Source organism: Capricornis sumatraensis, chromosome 14 (genome assembly GCF_032405125.1).
Source record: "Capricornis sumatraensis isolate serow.1 chromosome 14, serow.2, whole genome shotgun sequence".
Taxonomy (NCBI): Eukaryota; Metazoa; Chordata; class Mammalia; order Artiodactyla; family Bovidae; genus Capricornis; species Capricornis sumatraensis.
In genome coordinates this window covers 44,326,214-44,351,178 of record NC_091082.1, presented here as the reverse complement: position 1 = coordinate 44,351,178, position 24,965 = coordinate 44,326,214, and the positions used below count along the sequence as shown (strand labels likewise).

The 24,965-nt window shown below is 38.7% G+C and overlaps 1 protein-coding gene across 2 annotated transcripts in view; it reads left to right on the top strand.

Moving 5' to 3' along the window:
* NME7 (NME/NM23 family member 7) overlaps positions 1 to 24,965 on the top strand; it is a 242,786-nt gene that overhangs the window by 64,007 nt on the left and 153,814 nt on the right. For both annotated transcript variants that reach the window (XM_068985859.1, XM_068985858.1), the window contains exon 7: positions 3,177 to 3,285. In XM_068985859.1, coding sequence (XP_068841960.1) covers positions 3,177 to 3,285 — 109 coding nt within the window. The remainder of the gene's footprint in view (positions 1 to 3,176; positions 3,286 to 24,965) is intronic.

The window sequence follows — 24,965 nt, the reverse complement described above, 5'->3', positions numbered from 1 at the left end:
GGAGAAATATCAATAACCTCAGATATGCAGATGACACCACCCTTATGGCAGAAAGTGAAGAGGAGCTAAAAAGCCTCTTGATGAAAGTGAAAGAGGAGAGTGAAAAAGTTGGCTTAAAGCTCAACATTCAGAAAACAAAGATCATGGCAACTGGTCCCATCACTTCATGGGAAATAGATGGGGAAACAGTGGAAACAGTGTCAGACTTTATTTTTTTGGGCTCCAAAGTCACTGCAGGTGGTGACTGCAGCCATGAAATTAAAAGACGCTTACTCCTTGGAAGAAAAGTTATGACCAACTTAGATAGTATATTCAAAAGCAGAGACATTACTTTACCAACTAAGGTCCGTCTAGTCAAGGCTATGGTTTTTCCTGTGGTCATGTATGGATGTGAGAGTTGGACTGTGAAGAAAGCTGGGTGCCAAAGAATTGATGCTTTTGAACTGTGGTGTTGGAGAAGACTCTTGATGGTCCCTTGGACTGCAGGGAGGTCCAACCAGTCCATTCTGAAGGAGATCAACTCTGGGATTTCTTTGGAAAGAATGATGTTAAAGCTGAAGCTCCAGTACTTTGGCCACCTCATGCGAAGAATTGACTCATTGAAAAAGACTCTGATGCTGGGAGGGATTGGGGGCAGGAGGAGAAGGGGACGACAGAGGATGGGATGGCTGGATGGCATCACGGACTCGATGGACGTGAGTCTGAGTGGACTCCGGGAGATGGTGATGGACAGGGAGGCCTGGCGTGCTGCGATTCATGGGGTCGCAAAGAATCGGACATGACTGAGCGACTGAACTGAACTGAACTGAATAGTGGACCAGTTAGGGTGCAGGGACGTGTGTTGTGGGAAAAGTTAGAATGGGAGGTCAGTCAGGTGGTTAGTGAAGTTGTTAAAGGGAGAGTTGGTTGGCATGTGGCATGGACCAGAGTGACAGATGTGGAGGTAGTGGATGGATTCTGGATATATTTTGAAGGATTTCCTGATATATGGGATAGATGGAGAAGAATTAGGAATTACTGTTTCTTCTTGTTGTTGTTGTTGTTTATTTTTGGCTTGTGCAATTGAAGGATAAGGAAAAAGGTGGGATTGAACGGATAATGGGAGACAGTGGAAATCAGAAGTTCTGTTTAAGATGTTTTAAATCTGAAATGTCAGTATGGATGTGTAATAGTTCAGGGCGGAATTTGGGCCGGAGGTTAAAATGTAGGAACCATCAGAGTACAGAGAGCATTAAAATCCATGGGACTCAAGGACCTCAGCAAGATAGTGACGATAGATAGTACTAGACCCCTCACGAGAACTTAAGGGTCTGCTAGATAGGAGAAAATCATTAAAGGAGACTGAGAAGAAGTGACAGTGAGGTGGGAAGAAAACCAAGTAATGACAGCATTCCAGGATGTAGGGATCAATTGTGTCAAATGCTGTTGGGTCAGGTAAGGTGAGGTCTGAGAATTAACCAGGTACTTGGCAACGTGGAGGTGGCTGGGGATTTTCATGAGTAAACTTCCACAGAATGAAAGCCTAATTAGTTGTAAGTTTAAGAGGGAATGGAAGAGAAGAAGACAGAATGAAGACATCTCTTCTGAGAAGTTTTGTTGCAAAGGAAGCAGAGAAGAGGAGCTGTAGAAGGGCCCTGTTCTTGCAGTTTGCAGTCCTCTACCATAGCTTCTTGTCACACTAGGTTTACTTCATTCATTCATTCACTACCTACCAGGACCCTGTAGGTATCTGAGTTTTCACCTGTACCATACATGTTCTCTGAGAATATGTAATCAAAGCATCTGGTACAGGTCTACAAGCGGTACTTGGTGATACTCATCAAGAAGATTAGTAAGCAAAGGCATTAATACAATAGAAAGATACTTGTCTAAGGAATGGAACATTTTAATTCTAAAGAGTCGTTAATGCTGGAATCACTCAAGTATATATGCTACTATTTGAACAGTTCCTCAGATTGTTTTTTTGTTTTTCTGGCCACACCATAAGGCATGTTAGTTCTTAGATCCTCAACCAGCAATCAGACCTGCACCCCTGCACTGGGAGTGCAGAGTCTTAACCTCTGGACCACCAGGGATGTCCCCCAGTTGGTTTTTTAAACTGCACACCAGTGTGGTACAGTAACACATCCTATTATCTTTCAATTTTTAAATTTAGTGAAAGTGAGTATTTACTTTGAGCTCTTTGTTTTAGATGCTGAAGCACCTACAAGGCTATGCAAGTTAGTTCTTTTGCGGGGCAATTACCAAAATAACCACAACCTTGGAGAAGTATAGGGTACTGATGACTGGCAGCATCAGTAAAGGCCTCCTGGAGGAACTGATCTTTGAAGGGATCCTTTACACATTAGCGTGGTTCTTTGAGGACAGCCGGCTTTATAGGGAACAGTGGAGATAATAGTAGTAAAAGCTTAGTGGCAGAGAAGCGTATGTCTGAAAAATTGGTTAGTGTGACCATCTGCATGGCCAGTTCAAATTGCTGGGTTGTCCTTTTAATTAATTATGTGCAACGCAAATAGCACAACATGTATCTGGTTATAAAATAACATTCATGTGATTTGACTTTAGCACTATATATGTGTGTATATATATATATTAAATTAATTTTAACTAACTGTAGCTCTCATTCTTGAATACTCATCTGTTTCTGTAAAGATTTCCTAATTTTTAACTGCATTTTAGACATTTTAATGAAAAGCTTTGAATCAAACCTGTGTCTTATAAACTGATACTCTGGATAAAATAGGGAACTTTATATTGATTACATCCAATATTCAAAATGTTAAGACATTCTCAGTTTTATTCCTGGGACAGAATAGTACATATCGTCATTGCTTTAATACTTCTTTATATGTTCTTTTTTAAGACTTAAAACAAGGTTCAGTTCATCAGTTAGCCTTTGTAAAAATAATTTTTAGGAAATTCAGGAAAGAATTTATATTGTAAAACTTTAAAAGTAATTGCTTTGTTCTTCCCCTCTGATATAGCTTAGGAGTAAAAGAGATTGTATTTGGGTAGGAGCCTATGGGGCCTCCCTGGGACAGTCGCTTCCCCCATACCCTCTACTTTAGCTACTCTCTGAGGTACCCAGATAGTAGTCTCTGATGCACATTTCCTGAGTCGTTTTACAGAGGTATAACAAAACTACATGTGCCAAAGTCATTTCTCTCTGTCTTTAGGAAATGGAGTTATTTTTTCCTTCGAGTGGAGTGTGTGGGCCAGCAAACACTGCTAAATTTACCAATTGTTCTACTTGTTGCATTGTTAAGCCCCATGCTGTCAGCGAAGGTAAGTACTGTGTTAAATACAGTATAGCCAATACATTCTGCTAATAGCTGAATTTGTTAATATTTGTTTTCTTGATATAGGTTATGTGTTGAAATTAAAATATAGTTTTAATATTTCCATTCACTTTTTTGAAGGCACATGAATAAAAGTGATGTAATATGAGGGCAAAATCTGAGTTTATATTTGTCTTTCTCTTTGTGCATTTCTAAAAGGTGTTCCTTGGGTTCCTGCTCATGCTCATCCTATTACTGATCTTGATTCCCTGACTTTTAATCTGCTTTCTCTTCTCCCAGCCACATACTGTGGTTAACTTAATTCACTTAAACAGCACTTCTAATTTAAAGCAAAATCTATCAGATCTGCAGTTTGCCCTTCCTGAGAAAGCTGGAAACTTCTTTTGGTTCTGAGTATCTGAAACAGAGTTCTTTCATATGTGTATGTTTGTGTGTATGTGTGTGAAAGAGTTTGCATTTTTTTTCTTTATTTTTCTTCATGTGTTTGTTTTAGTCTGTTCAATGTATTTTTGTCAGCCATCTCAAATCCTTTTAGAAATGAGATGGGGTATAATTTAAAAGGTCATCTTTAAAAAACTGGAATATACTAAATAATAGATGTTTAAATAAATACTAACTAAATAATATTTATTTATACTAAATAAATAATAGATGAATGAATGGGTTTTAAAAATTTTTGTTTTCTAAGTATTATATGGGTTTAAATCATTTTTAGTTTTTAAAGATTTAAACTATATTTCATATACTCGTATTTGATATATGAAAGTAGAGGCATATGAGTTCAAGTAAAAAATTTTTGTTGAATCTAATCAGATGGCAGAATATTTTATTTAAACTTTGATATATGAAGGCATTTTTTATTTTTAAATTTCAATTTTAGGGATATTTTAAACCATTGTGAAAGGCATAATTAACCCAATTCAGCTTAAGCTGTGACTATATGAAATAAAGTTTCAGGTCTCATGTTGAGTTTATTATTAGATTTACTTGGCCCCCTTCCACTGGCTGGTTTATGTTTCTTTTTCTATAACGATCCAATTTCCTGGTGCATTTAATTTTACCTGTGTTCTCGAAGAAGAGATTTCTTTTAAAAAAGAGTTGTTAAGAGAGCAGCTGAAATGGAATAACAGAATATTATCTTTTGTTGACTGTCCACTCCCCCAAAGAAGGCCAAAAAGGCTTGTTGGTTAAGCAAAACTGAGTTTATTGCTTACTACAGTAAGGAGATCACACCAGGATGGACTCTTAGTGGACTTTACAATGGAGAGATCATGGGCAGATAGTATAGAATTTCAGGTGTGACCCTGACAGATTTAAGATAGGTCTGTCAGTGCAGTGATATGATTGAAATGGGGTAAAATTTGTAATATAATAGTTTAGAATTAGTAGAAACATTGAGGCAAGAATCTTAGCCAAGTCTTAAAAGTATATAACTGTTTAAGTTATTTGCCCCATTGAAGGAATATTGTGAAAAAGAAACACTTTGAATAGTCTGTTGTTGAGATAACCGGACTTTTGGGAGGTTCTTGAGCTAAACAGTGAAGTTATTTACTGATTTACAGTTTTATCTTTGTGGGCAGTAATTTCTTGGCACAAATGATAAAGTCATGTGGATGTAGGCGGCCTTGGTTCTTAGTATTCTAGTTAATCTATATGGATGCAGTGATTCACTTCTAACTTCTAAGAGAACTAGAGAAAAAGAGCTTAATTTGTGGAATAAATGGTGGAAATTTGGGGTATTGTAGTCTTTTTACCTCAGTAGGTTGAAATATATTTTGTTATTTGGGACTTAGGATTTAAAAGGGAAGAAAAACAAGGTGAATTTTCTTGTTTTGTTTTCTAATTTAGAAATTATGCAATGTGTTTGTCTTGATGTCCTTAGTATTATTTATATATAGTTAGTTTAATTCCATCGATAAAATGAATTATTCTTACTCTGAAATCAGGCTGTGTAGATTTGTATTCTGGGTCTGCTACTTACTAGCCATGGGAATATTGGATAAATTACTTAATCTCTTTGTACCTTGTTTTTTCTTCTATAAAATGGGAATAATAGTATCCCCTCTTCACAAGGTAGTAGTAAGGTTTAAGTGCACTAAAGGTAATGGTTACATGACTGAATGATTAATTAAGTGATTAAATGTAGAGATTAATGTCCTAGACAGTGCCCGGAGCTTAAAGTGCTGTATGTGTTAGGCATTATTACTATTATGATTACTGCTGTCTTCCTACTCCCACTACTACTGTCATTATCTTTTCCTTTTTAAGTGAAGGTGAATGACGCCTTAGAGACAAAGCAGTAGTTTAAAATACTAACAAAATCTAACGTCCATCATCCCCAGAAAGAAAATCCCTTTATTGTTCGAGGAACAAAAGACTTTATTTTTTTTAAGTCTAAACTTAAGCCCATGAAGTAGGATTAATGCTTCCATCTAGTTGTTTTGGCAGCTATCAGCAATTACCTATTCCGATTATCCATTACTGTTGGCCCTGGGCAGGAGATGTTAACCAAATATGGGAGAGCTGCTTTTGTACTTGTAATGGTCAAGACATTAGGCTTTTTGATATATTTGAACCCTGAAGTTTTGTTGGAAATTTTCCTTACTTTTAACAGATTACAGCACTGAACAATTTGCTGCATTTTTCATAACATTGCCCTCTCTGATTGTATGTTCCTCCTCAGTAAAATAAGTTAGGATAGTTTAAGAATAGAATAGATATTATTCTATGAAACTGTGTAGAAAATTCTTATGAAAGAAAAGTATATTGTGTAGCTCACGGCTGAGTTTTGGCTCTAAAAACTAACTTACTACCTAACAGGCGCCCCCCTGAATTTTGGCTGATTGAATTTGGTTAAGTTCCCAGCTTTTTGTGTCTTGGATTTCCTTCATGTAATTCAGCATCTGGAATACTATGGAAGAAGCATGACAGTTTTTGGTATAGAGAGATTGGATTTACATATGATTTCACTTATATGAGGAATATAAAAAGTGAACAGCAAATGAACAAACAAAGCAGATACAGACTCACAGAGTCCAAGAATAAGCTGGCGGTTGCCAGAGGGGGCGGGGTTTGGGGAGGTGGACAAAATAGGTGAAGGAGATGAAAAGGTACAAATTTATAAAATAAATAGGTCAGGAGGATGTAATGCACACATAGAAGAGTCAGTAACATTGTAACAGCTTTGTATGGTGACGGGTGATAACTCGCCTTAATGTGGTGATCATTTCGGAGCGTGGAATCGGTGTACACCTGAGACTAATGTAGTACTATATGTTAATTATAAATAAAAGGATTGGATATAACATTGTTAATCTCAGTTTCAATAAAAAGTCTTGGAGTGGGCCCAGCTTTGCTAGGAGTTAGAGTTTTAAACTCTAAAACTCACAGTTTTAGAGTTTTGTGATTGTTTTATCCTATCTGAAGGAGTAAACAGTCGAAGGGAATGTACAATAGCTTCATTGAACTATTGTACATATAAAACTCTGACTTTGTATGGAGCTTAGCATGCATTTTTGAAGCACAAGATTATAGGTATTGAAAATATCTAACGAATGGGGCCTTTCAATGAAGTCATCGATGTATTCAGTTATAAGGAATCTCAAGAGTTCTGTTAGTTCCTACTAAAGAAGCCCAGTCTTCAGGAAGAATTGCTTTTAATGGTCCTAACAAAGTAGTTGTGCATTAGGCTACTGAAAACCCTTTAGAAATAGTGAAATTTGCCTGCTAATATGTTCTAACATCTAATACCCTTTAGAAGGAAATGAGAGCCCCTAGGATTGTCAGTTGTAATGTCTTGAATGAGGGCAGAGAAGAAAGTCTCCTCAAATCTTGTTAATGAGACTGTTAGAACTTAAGTATAGAACAACAATAGCTTTTTATTATTAATACTAATTGTAGTTCATGTTTATGGAGTGAGGCTAGGTATTATTTGAAATGCATGCCGCAGAGGAAGAAACCTAGGCAGTGAGATGTTAATAACTTGCCCAAAGTCCTACAACTCTTAGGTGGTTGGGATTTGAACCAAATTTGTCTTCTTTTTATCACATTATACTAACCTGCATCTACATGGGTTATCACTTAGACCCTATAAATCCGCATCATCAAGTTTGATTATTAACCCCATTTTACTGATATGGAATCTAAGAATTAGAAGGGATAAGTTATAACTTGAAATCCAGGGCTGTTTGATTCCACAGCTGAAATTATTTGTGATATTTGTGCTACTCCATGAATAGTGAGATCAACTAATTGTGGAATGCCATTCCTGATAGGTATGAAGGGTAATCTGAATATCTTAAACGTAGTTTTAAAAATCTTAACTGGGTGGAAAATACTTATAGATGCTCAGCATCACTATCACTGGTTATTAGAGAAATGCAAATTAAAACTACACACCTATCAGAATGGCCATTATAAAAAAATTTGCAAACTGTAAATGCTGGAGAGGGTGAGAAGAATAGGGAACCCTCCTACAGTGTTGGTGGGAATGTAAATTGGTACAACCACTATGGAGAACAGTATGGAGGTTCCTTAAAACACTAAAAATAGGACTACCGTTTGACTGAGAAATCCCACTCCTGGGCGTATACCCAGTTCAGTTCAGTTCAGTTCAGTCGCTCAGTCGTGTCCGATTCTTTGCGACCCCATGAATCGCAGCACGCCAGGCCTCCCTGTCCATCACCAACTCCCGGAGTTCACTCAGACTCACGTCCATCGAGTCAGTGATGCCATCTAGCCATCTCATCCTCTGTCTTCTCCTTCTCCTCCTGCCCCCAATCCCTCCCAGCATCAGAGTCTTTTCTAAAGAGTCAACTCTTCGCATGAGGTGGCCAAACTATTGGAGTTTTCAGCTTTAGCATCATTCCTTCCAAAGAAATCCCAGGACTGATCTCCTTCAGAATGGACTGGTTGGATCTCCTTGCAGTCCAAGGGACTCTCAAGAGTCTTCTCCAACACCACAGTTCAAAAGCATCAATTCTTCGGCGCTCAGCCTTCTTCACAGTCCAACTCTCACATCCATACATGACCACAGGAAGAACCATAGCCTTGACTAGATGGACCTTAGTCGGCAAAGTAACGTCTCTGCTTTTGAATATGCTATCTAGGTTGATCATAACTTTTCTTCCAAGGAGTAAGCGTCTTTTAATTTCATGGTGGCAGTCACCATCTGCAGTGATTTTGGAGCCCCCAAAAATAAAGTCCGACACTGTTTCCCCATCTATTTCCCATGAAGTGACGGGACTGGATGCCATGATCTTCGTTTTCTGAATGTTGAGCTTTAGGCCAGCTTTTTCACTCTCCTCTTTCACTTTCATCAAGAAGCTTTTTAGCTCCTCTTCACTTTCTGCCATAAGGGTGGTGTCATCTGCATATCTGAGGTTATTGATATTTCTCCCAGCAGTCTTGATTCCAGCTTGTTTCTTCTAATCCAGCATTTCTCATGATGTACCCAGAGGAAACCATAATTCCAAAAGATACATGTACCCCAATGTTCATTGCAGCACTATGTACAATATCCAGGAGGTGGAAGCAACCTAAATGTCCATCAGCAGAGGAGGGTATAAAGAAGACGTGGTGCATCTATACAGTGGAGTATTACTCAGTTCTTATTTTGTTTTATCCTGTTTTTAAGGTTGAAGTCTTTTCCTAGGTGTAATTTATTTTCATGTATTTCAGTTTACTCTGTCCCAGAACCACTCCCTTGTTCCTTTTCTCCTCAGGGCCTTTCTACTACTTTCCTTTCCCTGGGAGGTGCATCCCTTCCTCCTTCTCCCACCCCCCAAAATGTCATTTTTCCCTCAGGGAAACCCCAAATGACATGTTCTCTCGGCACTCTCTGCTTTCCCTTTACGGCGCTTAGCATGGCTTGCTATTATATATTGTGTAATTATATCTGTATGTGTGTATGCATGTAGATACATATATAGCTAGAATACATAATATATATTAATTTTTGAGCGATCATTTTTACCTCTACTGTATTACAAACTCTGATTATAGGAACAGTATTTGTTTCATTGTCATACTTTAAGAAATATTTTGTACTCCTCATTGTAATTTTTATTTTAAGAGAAGAAAGTGAAATAAAGTGTTAGTTGCTCAGTTGTGTCTGACTCTTTATGACCCCATGGGCTGTAGCCCACCAGGCTTCTCTGTCCAAGGGATTCTCCAGGCAAGAATACTGGAGTGGGTTGCCATTCCTTTTTCCAGGGGATCTTCCCAACCCAGGGATTGAACCCCTGTCTCCTGCATTGCAGGCAGATTCTTTACCATCTGAGTCACCAGGGAATGTGTTACTTAGGAGTCTTTAGTATCTGAATGTTGTCAGAGAATGTGGTCTCTGTGATGTTTGTTTCTTTGAAATTTGTTGTTGTCCTTTGTGCCTTAACTAGTGACTCATTTTAAAAATTCCAGTGTGTGTTTGAAAAGAAGGATGTTGCTGCATTGTTCTCTCTTTATATATAAGTAGTTATTCATTTAAACTGGTTGCCCCAAATTGTATTTTTTTGGTCTGCTTGAATAATCAGCTTCTGAAAAAAACTTTGTTAAATTCTTCCATGTTAAAATTATCTATTATTATGAATTTTTCACATCTCTTTTCAGTTTGGACTGCTTTGTTTATCTTGAGACTTTTTTTTTGTGTGATTATCTTTTTATTCCTAATGTAGTGTCTTACTTTAGTTCCAGTAATTGTTTTTTGTTGTTTACCTTAAAAGAAGGCATATATTTTTCTAATTTTTAGCCTTTTCCTTATATATCTTATAACCATTATAACTGAATTTTATTTTATTCCTATTTAAAATTTTTTTGCTTTTTCAATCCAGTCTAGCAGTGTTAAAATAGTTGAATTTAACTGATTGTCATTTATTGTGATAACTGATTTGGATTCCTTTCTTTATCATGCTTAAGATGTTTTTTTCATTCTTTCTCCCTGCTCTTTAACCCCCCACCTCTTTCCACCTTCTGTTGGATGGATAAATTTTTCTTTATTTCCCTCTTTCTCTATTGTTTATCTGCCAATGTGAAAGCCCTAAAGAGGGGATCAGCAGACTACAGCCATTGGGCTAAGTTGGACCAGCTGCCTGGGTTTATAAATAAATTTTTATTTGGGACTCCCTTGGTGGTCCAATGGTTAGGATTCTATGCTCCCAAAGCAGGGGGCCTGGGTTTGATCCCTGGTGAGGGAAATAGACCCCGCAATCTGCAACTAAATATCCCAGAGGCTACAACAAAGATGGAAGATCCCAAGTGCCACAACTAATACCTGGTGCAGCCAAATAAATGTTTTTTTTTTTTTTTTTAAATAAAGTTTATTGGAACACAGCCATACTCATTCATTTATGTATTGTCTACGGCTGCTTTTATTGCTACATTAGTATGATTGAGCAGTTGTGACAGATACTAGTAAATCCTGAAAGGCCTAAAATATTAACTGTCTTACCTTTTATAGAAAAAGTTTACTGACATCTGACATAGAGTATATATTTTTTAATTCATTTGTTCATTCACTAACTTGTGTCCAACTCATGTTCAACTCTTTTGCGACCCCATGGACTGTAGCTCACCAGGCTCCTCTGCCCATGGAATTCTCCAGGCAAGAATACTGGAGTGGGTTTCCATTTCCTTCTTCAGGGATCTTCCTGGACCAGGGATTGAACCCATGTTTTCTTTTTGGCAGGTGGATTCTTTTCCATTGAGGCACCAGGGAAGCCCATATTTTTAAATTGGTTCTACTTAAATTTTAGCATCTTAAAATTTAAATTTTAAATTAAATTTAGCATCTTAAAATTTAAACTTCTACTTAATTTTTAGCATCTTTAGTACTTAACTCTAATAAATCATTTTAATAAAATTTGAGTTTGTTCACTCCAAATTTTTCCAAAGACAGGCTTTAGAATGGTTTAAGCAACCACTAAGGTCTTCTTTTCTCATCTTCCAATGTATTGGTGTGAAAATGTTCTCCTTTTTAAATTTTAAGTAACTTTATTGATGTATAACTTATATAATATAAAATGCACACATTCTAATTGTACATTTTTGGCACTAATGTCAAACTCTTAGAGTCAAGAAGTCCTCCTTAGTGGATAAACTTGGTCCTGGCTGATATCTCTTGGGAGACATTTAGAGGATAAGTGTTTTTGATTATTTGCATGTTACTATGTGAAAGCAGGATTGAATAGATTATTCCAGGCCTAATTGTGTGCCTTTATGATTGCAGGGTTTTTTTTTTGTTTAACCAATGACAAAGCAGTGAAAAGTCACTGTGTCTTTTATTGTTGAAAGTCAGGGCTTGCTCTTTACAGCTGACTGGAATATAGAAACATCTGTTGCCAGGCAGCCAAAGCACTAGCACCTACCAACTGTGAGGTGTGCATGAGGAATCCTAGACTCTCTTCAGAGCCTAGTGATATGTAGTACAAGTGGAATATCTGTCTATACTCAAATGTCTGAATTAGAAGAAATAAGAATATGGATAAAAGAATGGCAGAGAGCTCAGTGAAAGTCCTAATAACTCTATCTGGCAAGAATGATCATAGTATATAATGTTTGGAATGACTGTTATAATTCTATGGCTTGACACTGATTATGTGGCCTTGAAGACATTTCTTAATGTCTCTAAAGCTTTATTTATTTTTTTGTTCTGCAAAATGAAGATGACAGAACCTACTTCATGAGTAAGTTAATACATATGATGCACGTGGAGTAGTTTGCCTAGTAAATACACAATGAAGTGTTGACTATTAGTAGTAGTAGCTTTAGAGATAATATCATGTAACACACTTTTTGAAAAACCTGAATCAGTTATGTTTTATCTCTTTGTAACAACCATCCCCAAATTAGTTCCTTAAAAATGATTTATTATTTCTCACGATTCTGTGTGTTCCCTGGGCTCAGTTGGCAATTTTCTTGTGGTATACATGAGGAGCTAAAAAGCCTCTTGATGAAAGTGAAAGAGGAGAGTGAAAAAGTTGGCTTAAAGCTCAACATTCAGAAAATGAAGATCATGGTATCTGGTCCCATCACTTCATGGGAAATAGATGGGGAAACAGTGGAAACAGTGTCAGACTTTATTTTTGGGGGCTCCAAAATCACTGCAGATGGTGACTGCAGCCATGAAATTGAAAGACGCTTACTCCTTGGAAGAAGTTATGACCAACCTAGATAGCATATTCAAAAGCAGAGACATTACTTTGCCGACTAAGGTCCGCCTAGTCAAGGCTATGGTTTTTCCTGTGGTCATGTATGGATGTGAGAGTTGAACTGTGAAGAAAGCTGAGCGCCGAAGAACTGATGCATTTGAACTGTGGTGTTGGAGAAGACTCTTGAGAGTCCCTTGGACTGCAAGGAAATCCAACCAGTCCATTCTGAAGGAGATCAGTCCTGGGATTTCTTTGGAAGGAATGATGCTAAAGCTGAAGCTCCAGTACTTTGGACACCTCATGCAAAGAATTGAGTCATTGGAAAAGACTCTGATGCTGGGAGGGATTGGGGGCAGGAGGAGAAGGGGACGACCCAGGATGAGAGGGCTGGATGGCATCATGAACTCAATGGACATGAGTCTGAGTGAACTCCGGGAGATGGTGATGGACAGGGAGGCCTGGCGTGCTGCGATTCATGGGGTCGCAAAGAGTCGGACATGACTGAGCGACTGAACTGAACTGATACATGAGGTTGCTTAGTGACTTCATGCAGCTCGAAACTGTGCTGCAGCTGGAATGTACAAGATTGTTTTTCATCCTTCCAAGACTATTTCCATGTGGCATCTTGCCATTCAGCTTCCCTGGTGGCTCAAATGCTAAAGAGCCCACCTGCAATGCAGGAGACCTGGGTTCGACCTCTGGGTCAGGAAGATCCCTTGGAGAAGGAAATGGTAACCCTCTCCAGTATTGTTGCCTGGAGGATCCCATGGACAGAGGAACCTGGTGGGCTAGAGTCCATAGGGTCACAAAGAGTCAGTCACGACTGAGCAACTAACACTTTTTCACTTCCTTACGATTCAGTAGTCTGTCCTAAGCTTCATTATGGCATGGTTGCTGGCATCCAAAAAGAGTATTCCAAGGCAGTCCTCAATGTGCAAGAGCTCAACAAGCCTCTGTTTCCATCATGCCTTACTGTCCCAATGGCTAACTCTAGTCATGTGGCCAAATCAGTATGAGAGAGAATTACACAAAAGCCTGAATACCAGTATCTAAACTGAGAACTTCCAGATGTTCAAGCTGGATTTAGAAAAGGCAGAGGAACCATAGATCAAATTGCCAACATCTGTTGGATCATAGAAAAAGCAAGAGAATTCCTGAAATACATCTATTTCTGCTTCATTGACTGCGCTAGCTAAAGCTTTTGACTACATGAATCACAACAAACTGTGGAAAATTTTTAAAGAGATGGGAATACAAGACCTCCTTACCTGCCTCCTAAGAAATCTGTATGCAGGTCGAGAAGCAACAGAACTGAAGATGAAACAATGGACTGGTTCCAAATTGGGAAAGGAGTACGTCAAGGCTGTATATTGTCACCCTGCTTATTTAACTTCTATGCAGAGTACATCATGAGAAATGCCAGACTGGATGAAGCAGAAGCTAGAATCAAGATTGCTGGGAGAAATATCAATAACCTCAGATATGCAGATGACACCACCCTTACGACAGAAAGTGAAGAGGAACTAAAAAGCCTCTTGATGAAAGTGAAAGAGGAGCGTGAAAAAGCTGGCTTAAAACTCAACATTCAAAAAATGAAGATCATGGCATCTGGTCCCATCACTTCACGGCAAATAGATGGGAAACAATGCAAACAGTGATAGACTTTATTTTCTAGAGCTTCAAAATCACTGTAGATGGTGACTGTAGTCATGAAATTAAAAGATGCTTGCTTCTTGGAAGAAAAACCATGACCAACATAGACAGCTTATTAAAAAGCAGAGACATTACTTTGCCAACAAAGATCTATCTAGTCAAAGCTGTGGTTTTTCCAGTAGTCATGTATGAATGTGAGAGTTGGACCATAAAGAAAGCTGAGTGCTGAAGAATTGATGCTTTTGAACTGTGGTGTTGGAGAAGACTCTTGAGAGTCCCTTGGACTGCATGGAGATCCAACCAGTCAATCCTAAAGGAAATCACTCCTGAGTATTCATTGGAAGAACTGATGCTGAAACTGAAACTCCAGTACTTTGGCCACCTGATGCGAAGAACTGACTCATTGGAAAAGACCCTGATGCTGGGAAAGATTGAAGGCAGGAGGAGAAGGGGATGACAGAGGATGGACATGAGTTTGAGCAAGCTCTGGGATTTGGTGATGGACAGGGAAGCCTGGCATACTGCAGTCCATAGGGTCTCAAAGAATCGGACACAACTGAGCAACTGAACTGAACTGATGAATCCCAGGGATCATGGTTCACTGGGGACTGCCAGTGTAGCAGTTTCCCTCAAGTGCTATAAAGTTTGTACATGATTGGAATTTGGTACTTGAACCTGAAACCCTTGAGATATGTTAGACAGCGCTTCTCAAGCTTTTCAGTGAACCAGAACCACTTGGGGGACTTTTAAAATGCATATTTCTGGGTCCTAACTTCAGAATTTAGTAAGTCTGAAATAAGAGGCCAGAAATAAGTATTTGAAAAGTCTCTCCTAACCTAGAGGGGTCAGAGGTGGGAGAGAGGTTCAGTAGGGATGGCGTATATGTATACCTATGGCTGATTCATGTTGGTGTATGGCAGAAACCAACACAGCATTGTGAAGCAATTATCCTCCAATAGCGATAAACAAATATATTCTTTTAAAGTTTCCCCAGGTCATCCTGATGAACATCTGATGTCCAGTTTGAGAACCATTTATCGTAAATTTTGAGCACAAGGAACAGCCTGTGTTTCCTCTGGTGATCTACCTGTATCAGAGGCTACTTTTTAGTTGTTTAGTTGCTCAGTCATGTCCAACTCTTTTGTGACCCCATGGACTGTAGCCTGCCAGGCTCCTCTGTCCATGGAACTTCCCAGTCAAGAATACTGGAGTGAGTTGCCATTTATTTTATACCAAGTGGAAGATTTGTAGCTTGTTTTCTGTGGCATAACAACCACGAAGAAGGTTAAGGAAGAGTTACCTTTTAGTTTTCAGTAATTCATATGACTCCACAGAGGCAGCCCCCTGTTCTAGGTTTTAAGTTGGTGAGAATTTCTTGGAGTGATGGAAAATTTGAGTATCCATGGCACTCTGCTTTACCAAAGTAGCTTCTCAGTAATGCGATTTCAATAGCATTATTCTCAATAATGTCTATTTAGCAGTTTAATAAAAATAACAGAAAAGTTTGACCTGTGTCTAGCTAGGCATTACTCTCTAAGTGAGATTAGAATGAAACCTGTTTTTATTGAAAGAGCACTGGAAGAAGTCTAACATTAAGGAAAGTGACTTCTAAGGTCTCTCAGAAGTCTTAGTGTAATTTTAAGCTTTGATAACTTTAGAATTATAAATGCAATAAATAATACCATTTATAAAATTAATTTAAATTTCTTTTACATTTATTCCATGTTTTGTAGCTTGAATACAGTTTATGTTTTGGTAAATATTTAAAAAGAAATCTACATAACTTTCAAATCATATTTTATTATACATTTCTAGCATTTATATTTCTAAGTTACTTACACTAAGTCTTGTGGGACAGCCTGTATATATATTACTGAAGGAAATGATATTTATTGGCAGGAGAACTATTTTGTTTGAGGAAACTTCATTTTCCCATTCCTTTTCTTCATCTTTTTATATGTTAGAATTTAAGAGTTACCATTCAGGGAATGATGTTACCGAGGCAACATGACACGTATGCCTTTGAGATTATTCACCTGTTGACTTGTTCAGTTCAGTTCAGTCATTCAGTCGTGTCCAACTCTTTGCGACACCAAGGACTGCAGCACGCCAGGCTCCCCTGTCCATCACCAACTCTCGGAGCTTGCTCAAACTCATATCTGTTGAGTTGGTGATGCATCCAACCATCTCATCCTCTGTCGTCCCCTTCTCCTCCTGCCTTCAATCTTTCCCAGCATCAAGGTCTTTTCCAATGAATCCGTTCCTCTCATCAGGTGGCCAAAGTATTGGAGCTTCAGCTTCAGCATCAGTCCTTTCAATGAATTTTCAGGACTGATTTTCTTTAGGATTGACTGTTTGGATCTCCTTGCTGTCCAAGGAACTCTCAAGAGTCTTCTCCAACACCACAGTTCAAAAGCATCAATTCTTCAGTGCTCAGCTTTCCTTATAGTACAGCTCTCACATCCATGCGTGACTGCTGGAAAAACCATAGCTTTGACTACATGTTTTCTAGGTATTCACAGAGTGTTTAAGAAGGAACAGGATCCATGCAAGAATAGATGCTGAGTTTTGACAAAATACTACTCTCCTTGTTTATTTTTCACGCTCATGTCTGTTAGAGGACCATGTAATTTTAGAAAGGTCAGTAAGTAATGCCGAACATAGTTAGAAATGTTCTGTGCTGTGAGTGCTAAGTTGCCTCACCAGTTGCGTCTGACTCTTTGCAACCCCATGGACTACAGCCCGCCAAGTTCCTCTATCCATGGGATTTTCCAAGCAAGAGTGTTGGAGTGGGTTGCCATTTCCTTCTTCAGGAGATCTTCCCAACTCAGGGATCGAACCAGCATCTCTTAAGTCTGCTGCATTGGCATTGGCAGGCAAGTTCTTTTACCACTAGCGCCACCTGGGAAGCCCAGAAATGGTCTAGACTTGAGGAAAACATATCTTAAAGAGTTTACAAAGACAGTGTGTTCCCATTCTTCTGCCTTTGGAGGGATCTCCGGTACTGATTTATTGTGTATCTTTCTTACTCCTCCTCTGCAGAAATGCCCCTGTAATTGCACAATGACAGAGGAAGACAGGACTTAGGCTTTGGTCTTGTTCTTTGGACAGCTTCCTTCCACTAGCCCAGGAGTAGGACCCATCTCTCTGGAGCTGGGGCCCAGGGATTTGGGCCACATCATGTTACTTTATCAGGAGATATTTTAAAAATGAAAAGCCATGGTAGCATGACCTTGTGTGGTAAGACTTTAAAAGATGACTCATGTTACATGACAGATTATAAATGAGGAAATTCTGACAATTTAGTGAGAATTGATTCTTATGAGGAAGAAAAAAGGCACACATCTAAAGAAAGGATGGTACCTTACAGAAGTCTAGAGAGCTTGGGTTTCCAAATGACATGTTAAAGGACAAGAGCACTTGATACTTAGGAGAAGTGCTGGAAGATATGATCTGTGTCATTACTTTTTGCGTTGTTTAATAAATGGTACACTGCTTTTCTGCATATTCACACAACTTTCCTACTCTAGAAAGCCTGTGGTTCAAAGTTCTTACTTGTTTCAGTGGTTAGTTCGTTTATGCCCTGTCTCTACCTTACATCGACTACATCTCTGTGTTGTCATATGGTGGCTTGTGTGTGCCAAATGGGAAGTTATTTCTCCTCAGCCATTTTCATGGTGGTCATTACAGAAGAGCTTAGTTATCAAAGGAACACTCTGCAGTGTCTCTTTAGGATAATCTTAAGGGTCTTTTCTCATTATTGAAATACATTTACATGTTTTGCTAGTTTCTGGTGTAGAGCAAAATTATTCAGTTATATATATATATATAACTGAATGTTCTGATTTTTTTTCTGAGCACAGATGGTCACTTTAAAATTATTAAACTGTTATATATTTTGCCTAAAACGTGTACTTTTTATATTTTACAGTAAATATTTAGAAACTGGGCAAGGGAAGGAGTAGATGGTATGAAAAGTGAATCTGTAGTCTCTCAGTTGTGTCTGACTCTTCACTACCCTATGAACTGTAGCCTGCCAGACTCCTCTATCCATGGAATTCTCCAGGCAAGAATACTGGCGTGGGTAGCCATTCCTTTCTCCAGGGGATCTTCCCAACCCAGGGATCGAATCCAAGTCTCCCACATTGCAGGCAAATTCTTTACCATCTAAGCCACCAGGGAACCAGTAGATGGTATAGTATGTTCTTATTTCCTTAAAAACAAAAAATATATGTACGTGTATTTGTACATATGTTTAGTATTTCTAGAAGAGTATGTAAAGTCTTACTTACAGTGATTTCCTCTAAGAGGAAGGACTGAGAATCTGGGGTGAAAAGGAGATTTACTTTCACCATGTACCACTCTTACTTCCATTTTGTTTGTTTTCCAATGAGGCATATTTTTTAAACTTGTATAAAAAAGGGTAGGGGAAATTAAGACCCAAAATTCAGAACTTAAGAATTTAAGACACGTTTGACTTGTTTTGGAGAAGGAAATGGCAACCCACTCCAGTACTCTTGCCTGGAGAATCCCATGGATGGAGGAGCTCGGTGGGCTACAGTCCACGGGTCGCAAAGAGTCGGACACGACTGAGTGACTTCACTTTCACTTTGACTTGTTTTTTACAATGATGTAGGTGTGGAGTAACGGGATTAAGGAAGAAGCGGACTAGAGATTAAGTCATAGGCTTTTCAGATCGTATTCGCCTTTTGCATGGCCGGGAGAGTAATTGTGATGCTGTCTTGTCCTCAGATCTTTTGCTCCCATTCATAGTTTTCAAACTTTAGTGAGCATCTGGGTAACTGGATCTGGATTATTAAAATAGAGATTCCTGGGCCATATCTTCAGAGAGTTTGACTCAGTATGTCTTCATTTCTGAAATTTCCAAGTCAGGCTAATGCTGCTGATGCAGAGACGACATTTTGAGAAATAATGATCAGCAAAACTGCCCCCTACATAAGGACATGCTGGAAAATAGACGAAAAATAGAGGCCTGTACCCAGTACATATAAACTGTGCTTCCAACAGATGAGGAGCAAGAGTTATATAATTTGTGGCATTATGTCTACTTTTAAGCCTATCTATGAATGGCAATGTAATTTTGCCAACTGGGGAAATTAGATAGAGTCATTTAAAGTCAACAAAAGAAGCAGTGTTTTTGTAATAAGATGTCTAAGTTTGTTTCCTCCTTAATGGTGACTTTGGATAACTGGAATAAAGAAAATAAATGTTCATATTTTTAAAAATTGTGCAAAGACAAGCTTCGAGAGTCCTTTTCTTTATATGTTGTAAAAATAGAATACAAAACAACAGAACTAATTTTATGGAAGGGAAAAGAATTTTACTTGGTTTTGTTCATTTTAGAGTTAATGGACCCATGGTTTTGAATTACCTTTTCAGTCTTTTCTGGTGCTTGCTTATAAAACTAACAGATTTTTATTGGTAAGTTCTAACGTTGTTGTTGCTTAGTCACTAAGTTTTGTCTAACTTTCCTGCAACCCCATGGACTATAACCCACCATGCTTCTCTATCCATGGGGTTTCCCAGGCAAGAATACTGAAGTGGATTGCCATTTCCTTCTCCATGGGATCTTCCCAGTTCAGGGATCAAACTTGTGTCTCCTGGATTGGTAGGCAAGTTCTTTAAAAGATGCTTGCTCCTTGGAAGAAAAGCTGTGATCAACCTAGACAGTGTATTAAAAAGCAGAGACATCACTTTGCTGACAAAGGTCCATATAGTCAGAGCTAGGGTTTTTCCAGTAGTCATGTATGGATGTGAGGGTTGGACCATAAAGAAGGCTGAGCAGCGCAGGATTGATGCTTTCAAACTGTTGTGTTGGAGAAGACTCTTTAGAGTCCCTTGGACAGCAAAGAGATCAAACCAGTCAATCTTAAAGGAAATCAACCCTGAATGTTTATTGGAAGGACTGATGCTGAGGCTGAAGCTCCAATACTTTGGTTACCTGATGTGAAGAGCTGACTCATTGGAAAAGACACTGATGCTAGAAAAGATTGAGGGCATGAGAAGAAGGAGGTGAAAGAGAATGAAGTGGTTGGATGACATCATCCACTCAATGAACATGAGTTTGAGCAAACTCTGGAAGATAGTAAAAGACAGGGGAAGTCTGGCATGCTGCAGTCCATGGGGTTGCAAAGAGTCAGACATGACTTAGCAACTGAACAGCACCACCACCAGGGAAGCCCCTATAACATGTACAGCACATGTGCAATCATATTCATGAAAACCTCCTAGAAACGTGATGTCTACTTCCAGTGGGACTTGTGCTTTCTCCAACCCTTCAGAAGAGGGACTGGTTTCTTTCAAGATTAGAAAAAATCTCCCACTACCTGGAAGCCAGCAGTAGTATCCTGTGCTTTAAAAATGTAGCATTGCTTTGTGATTATGTGATTGACTTGTTTTCCGTGGTAACCTGGTGTTAACTTTGTACGTCTGATGGTCTGTTTGCCTAATACTACAAAATTTTCAGTTTTTGCCCTGTCAGCTTGGTACCCTGCTTTGTTTTTCTTGGACTGTCCATGTTTTAAAATTGTAATCTTATTTCAACCATGCTGATGCTGATTGTTCTTGGCTTCCTTTTGCTATGCTGAGTCCATACTTTTTTCCCAGTAAGGAGGGGTTCTTGATGGCCTTTCCCTGGAGATTTTTAGATCCCATGGGTCTTCTCTGTTGCTCTAATGTTGGTGTAGAACCCGCCTTTACTATTTTCTACTCAATTACATTGTGATGAATTTTAATATACTGAGTTACCGTATTGTGGGTGCATCTGTAAAGTTATATCGGTTACTCTTTTTATTGCCTTGTAAGGAATTGCAGATTACGGTTGTTAGGACACTGGTAAGGAAGTATGCATTTTAGTTTTGGATGTGGTATAAGTAGAGAATCAGAAATGCTTTTAGATGAATTAGGTTTGTATTTTATAAGCCTTCTTGCTGCTGAAAAATGAACTTTATGATCAGCTAATATTTTTGAGATCCTCTAAGACTTAATTTTCTAGCTCTCAGTTTAATAATTCTGCTGAATTCAAACTGTCATCTGCAATTGATGTCATGTGATGCTACAATATTTTTGCTCACTAGCCAGCAAAATATCATAACAGACATTTGAAGCCAGGCTGATCTATGGATTTATCTTTTCATCTGATTAAGAATTACTAGAAGATTATCAGTCAAGTGGTCTTGCCTAGTGACATATTGCTGCCTAAGAAACAGAAAGCTTTTGCACCTGGCTTTTATGCCTAAGTTGATTTGTTATGTATGTTTGCCATGATTAGTACTAAATTCTTTCTGTTGAATTCAGTAATGTTTGTTATTTCTTTTGTATTTTGGCATTGAAAATTAAACTCAAATTCTTAATGATTAGTGTAATCTGCTTTACACTAATCACATTTTAAGGACAAAACGGGCCTATTTTCTAGTGAAGTAAAAGATTTAAAATTTAAAAGAAAGAAAATTCCTTCATTTTTATTTAAATTGATTATTAGCATTAAACATGACATCTATGTATAAATCAGTTTCGTTAGTTCATGCATTCTTGGCTGTATCAAGATTAAACCTTTTGTTTCCCAGGTCTCACCCTGATGTTGCACAGGTCTCACCTCAAAAAAAAGGCAAGATTTCTTTTTCGACACTTCTTTAGCTACCATTTTTATTTCTCACCACCCCTATTTAGCGTAAGTATCGTGGAGCATAGCATCTAAATTGTGATGAATTGTCTTGTACAACAGACTGGCTGCTGCTTTTTAAAGTTTTAATTAGAGTGTAGTTGATTTACAGTATTCTGTTAGTTTCACATATACAGCGAAGTGAATCAGTTATGTATATATCCACTCATTTTTATATTCTTTTCCCATATAGGCCATTACAGAGTGCTGAGTAGAGTTGCTGTGCAATATAGTAGGTCCTTATTGGTTATCTGTAAAATAGATAAAATACATAATATGGTACCATCTATAAAATAGAGACTGTCTTTAAATGGGGAGTTATAAACTGACTGATCCTACATTTGCCATTTTGTTTTATGATTTTGATTTTTTATTTCAAAAATTTGATGTAGATATAAAGTGTTTTCTTGTTTTTTTTCCCCTTGCAGAGGTTTTTATAGGCAAAACTTTGTTTCAAATTCTACTTAAAGCTGTTCATATTCTTTATGAACCTATAGAAGTTGTTTCACTAATATACATACTTATCTACTAAGACAGAACTCAAGCTCTTTACACAGTTCACCTCATATATTTCTAGGAGTTCCTAGTCAGAGAGAGAAGCCTTGCTTTGTCAAGTGTAAGGACCCTCTTCTTCCCTCTTTTCTTGCTCAGACTTCCTCTCATTTTTATCATGGTGCTTGCCAGGCATGACTGGCTTAGACAGCAGTGGCTTTCCATCTGAGAACCAGTGGGGTTGCCAGGCCCTATTGTGGCTCTAGCTGGGTGTAGACCTGACTCTCTTATCTGCTTCTCACAGTCACTGCATCAATCTCATTCACTGTGACACAGCCATTAGCATTAGTCTCCTGGAGGTGTGTCTGTGACACAATAGTCTCCTGTCAAATGGAACATATGAAATGTTTGCATTTTAACAGTACTGCTGAAAATTAAATTCATGCTAGCTGTATTAGCCCAGCTGTGTATCCTAACACACTGGGATGATTATTAGCTCTAGTATTACTCTACTGGGGCTTCCCTCGTGGCTCAGTTTAGTTCAGTCGCTCAGTTATTTCCAAATCTTTATGACCCCATGGACTGCAGCACCCCAGGCTTCCCTGCCCATTACCAACTCCCAGAGCCTCCTCAAACTCATGTCCATTGAGTCGGTGATGCCATCCAACCATATCATCCTCTGTTGTCCCCTTCTCCTCCTGACTTCAATCTCCCAGCATCAAGGTCTTTTCCAATGAGTCAGTTCTTTGCATCAGATGGTCAAAGTATTGGAGTTTCACCTTCAGCATGAGTCCTTCCAATGAATATTCAGGACTGATTTCCTTTAGGATTGAATGGTTAGATCTCCTTGCAGTCCAAGGGGCTCTCAAGAGTCTTCTCCAGCACCATAGTTCAAAAGCGTTGATTCTTCAGCACTCAGCTTTCTTTATAGTCCAATTCTCACATTCCTATATGACTACTGGAGAAACCATAGCTTTGATTAGACAGAGCTTTGTTGGCAAAGTAATGTCTCTGCTTTCTAATATGCCATCTAGGTTGGTCATAGCTTTTCTTCCAAGGAGCTTTTAATCTTTCTTTTAATTTCATGGCTGCAGTCACCATCTGCAGTGATTTTGGAGTCCAAGAAAATGTCACTATTTCCATTGTTTCCCCATCTATTTGCCATGAAGTGATGGAACAGTATGCCATGATCTTAGTTTTCTGAATGTTGAGTTTTAAAACAACTTTTTCACTCTCCTCTTTCACTTTCACCAAGAGGCTCTTTAGTTCTTCTTCGCTCTCTGCAATAAGGGTGGTGTCATCTGCATAACTGAGGTTATTGATATCTCTTCTGGCAGTCTTAATTCCAGCTTGTGCTTCATCCAGTCCAGCATTTCACATGATATACTCTGCATATAAGTTAAATAAGCAGGGTGACAGTATACAGCCTTGACACACTCCTTTCCCAATTTGGAACCAGTCTGCTGTTCATGTCCAGTTCAACAGAATGTTTGCATTTTAACTGTACTGCTGAAAATTCATGCTAATTGTAAAAACCCAGATGTGCATCCTAACACACTGAGATGATTATTGGCTTCAGTACTACTCTCTACTGGGGCTTTCCTGGTGGCTCAGTGGTAAAGAATCCACCTGCCAATGCAGGAGATATGGGTTTGATCCCTGGATTGGGAAAATGCCCCGGAGTAGGAAATAGCAACCCACTCCATTATTCTTGCCTGGGAAATCCCATGGACAGAGGAGCCTGGTGGGCTGCAGTTCATGGGGTCACAAAGAGTTGGACACAACTTAGCGACTATACATCTACTACCACCCTGCTGCTGCTAGATGCTCAGTCATGTCTGATCGAGCCACCAGGGAAGTCTCTACTGCTGCTTACATTACCTAATAATGCTGTTGTGTGCCACTGGCTGTTCTAAGAATTTTACATATACAGACACATTTAATCATTGTGACAACCCTGTGAGGTAGGTATTACCCCCTTTTACAGATGAGGAAAGAAACTGAGACTGTAGAGAGGTTAGATTGAGATAGGCAAAGGAGAAGGGTCTTCAGACTGAAGTGTTCACCAGCCCTTATATCTGTGGCCTGGAGGGCAAATTGACACACTTGGTCCCTGGCCAAATATCTCATGCGTCGTCATTGTTGATAACCTTCCTCTCTCTGTTCCACACGTTTACTCCTCTTTGGCAGCTGTACAGATAGAACAACTCATTTCAACTCTAGGTTATAATGAGCAATATAATCCTAATTCAACTCATAAGAGCACTTTCAGTCTAAGTGCCCATTTTTGCAGGGGTGATGGCAGATAACAGAGCCAAATGAAGGCAGGTCTATTAACAGTGATTTATTTACCCTGACCAGGTACAGATTGGAGGGAGAAACAATGGATTCTCAAAGATATATACTGTATTTCAATTTATGTATTTATTTAAAACTGGGGGAAAAAAACCCACGTTTATTTCCATTTTGAATTTAAGCCATATTTTCACTGGAACTATTGGGAGAAGCTTGTCTCAGTCCTGAAGACTGTCATCATGTTGCTGCTTTCATACCCCCAGTCTTAAAACATTATATTAGCACTTCATTATACTGGCCTTGGTGACCTAGGGTACCTAGTGTGTGCTCAGTCACTCAGTTGTGTCCGAATCTTTTTAAGACCCCATGGGCTGTAGCCTACCAGACTCCTCTTGTCCATGG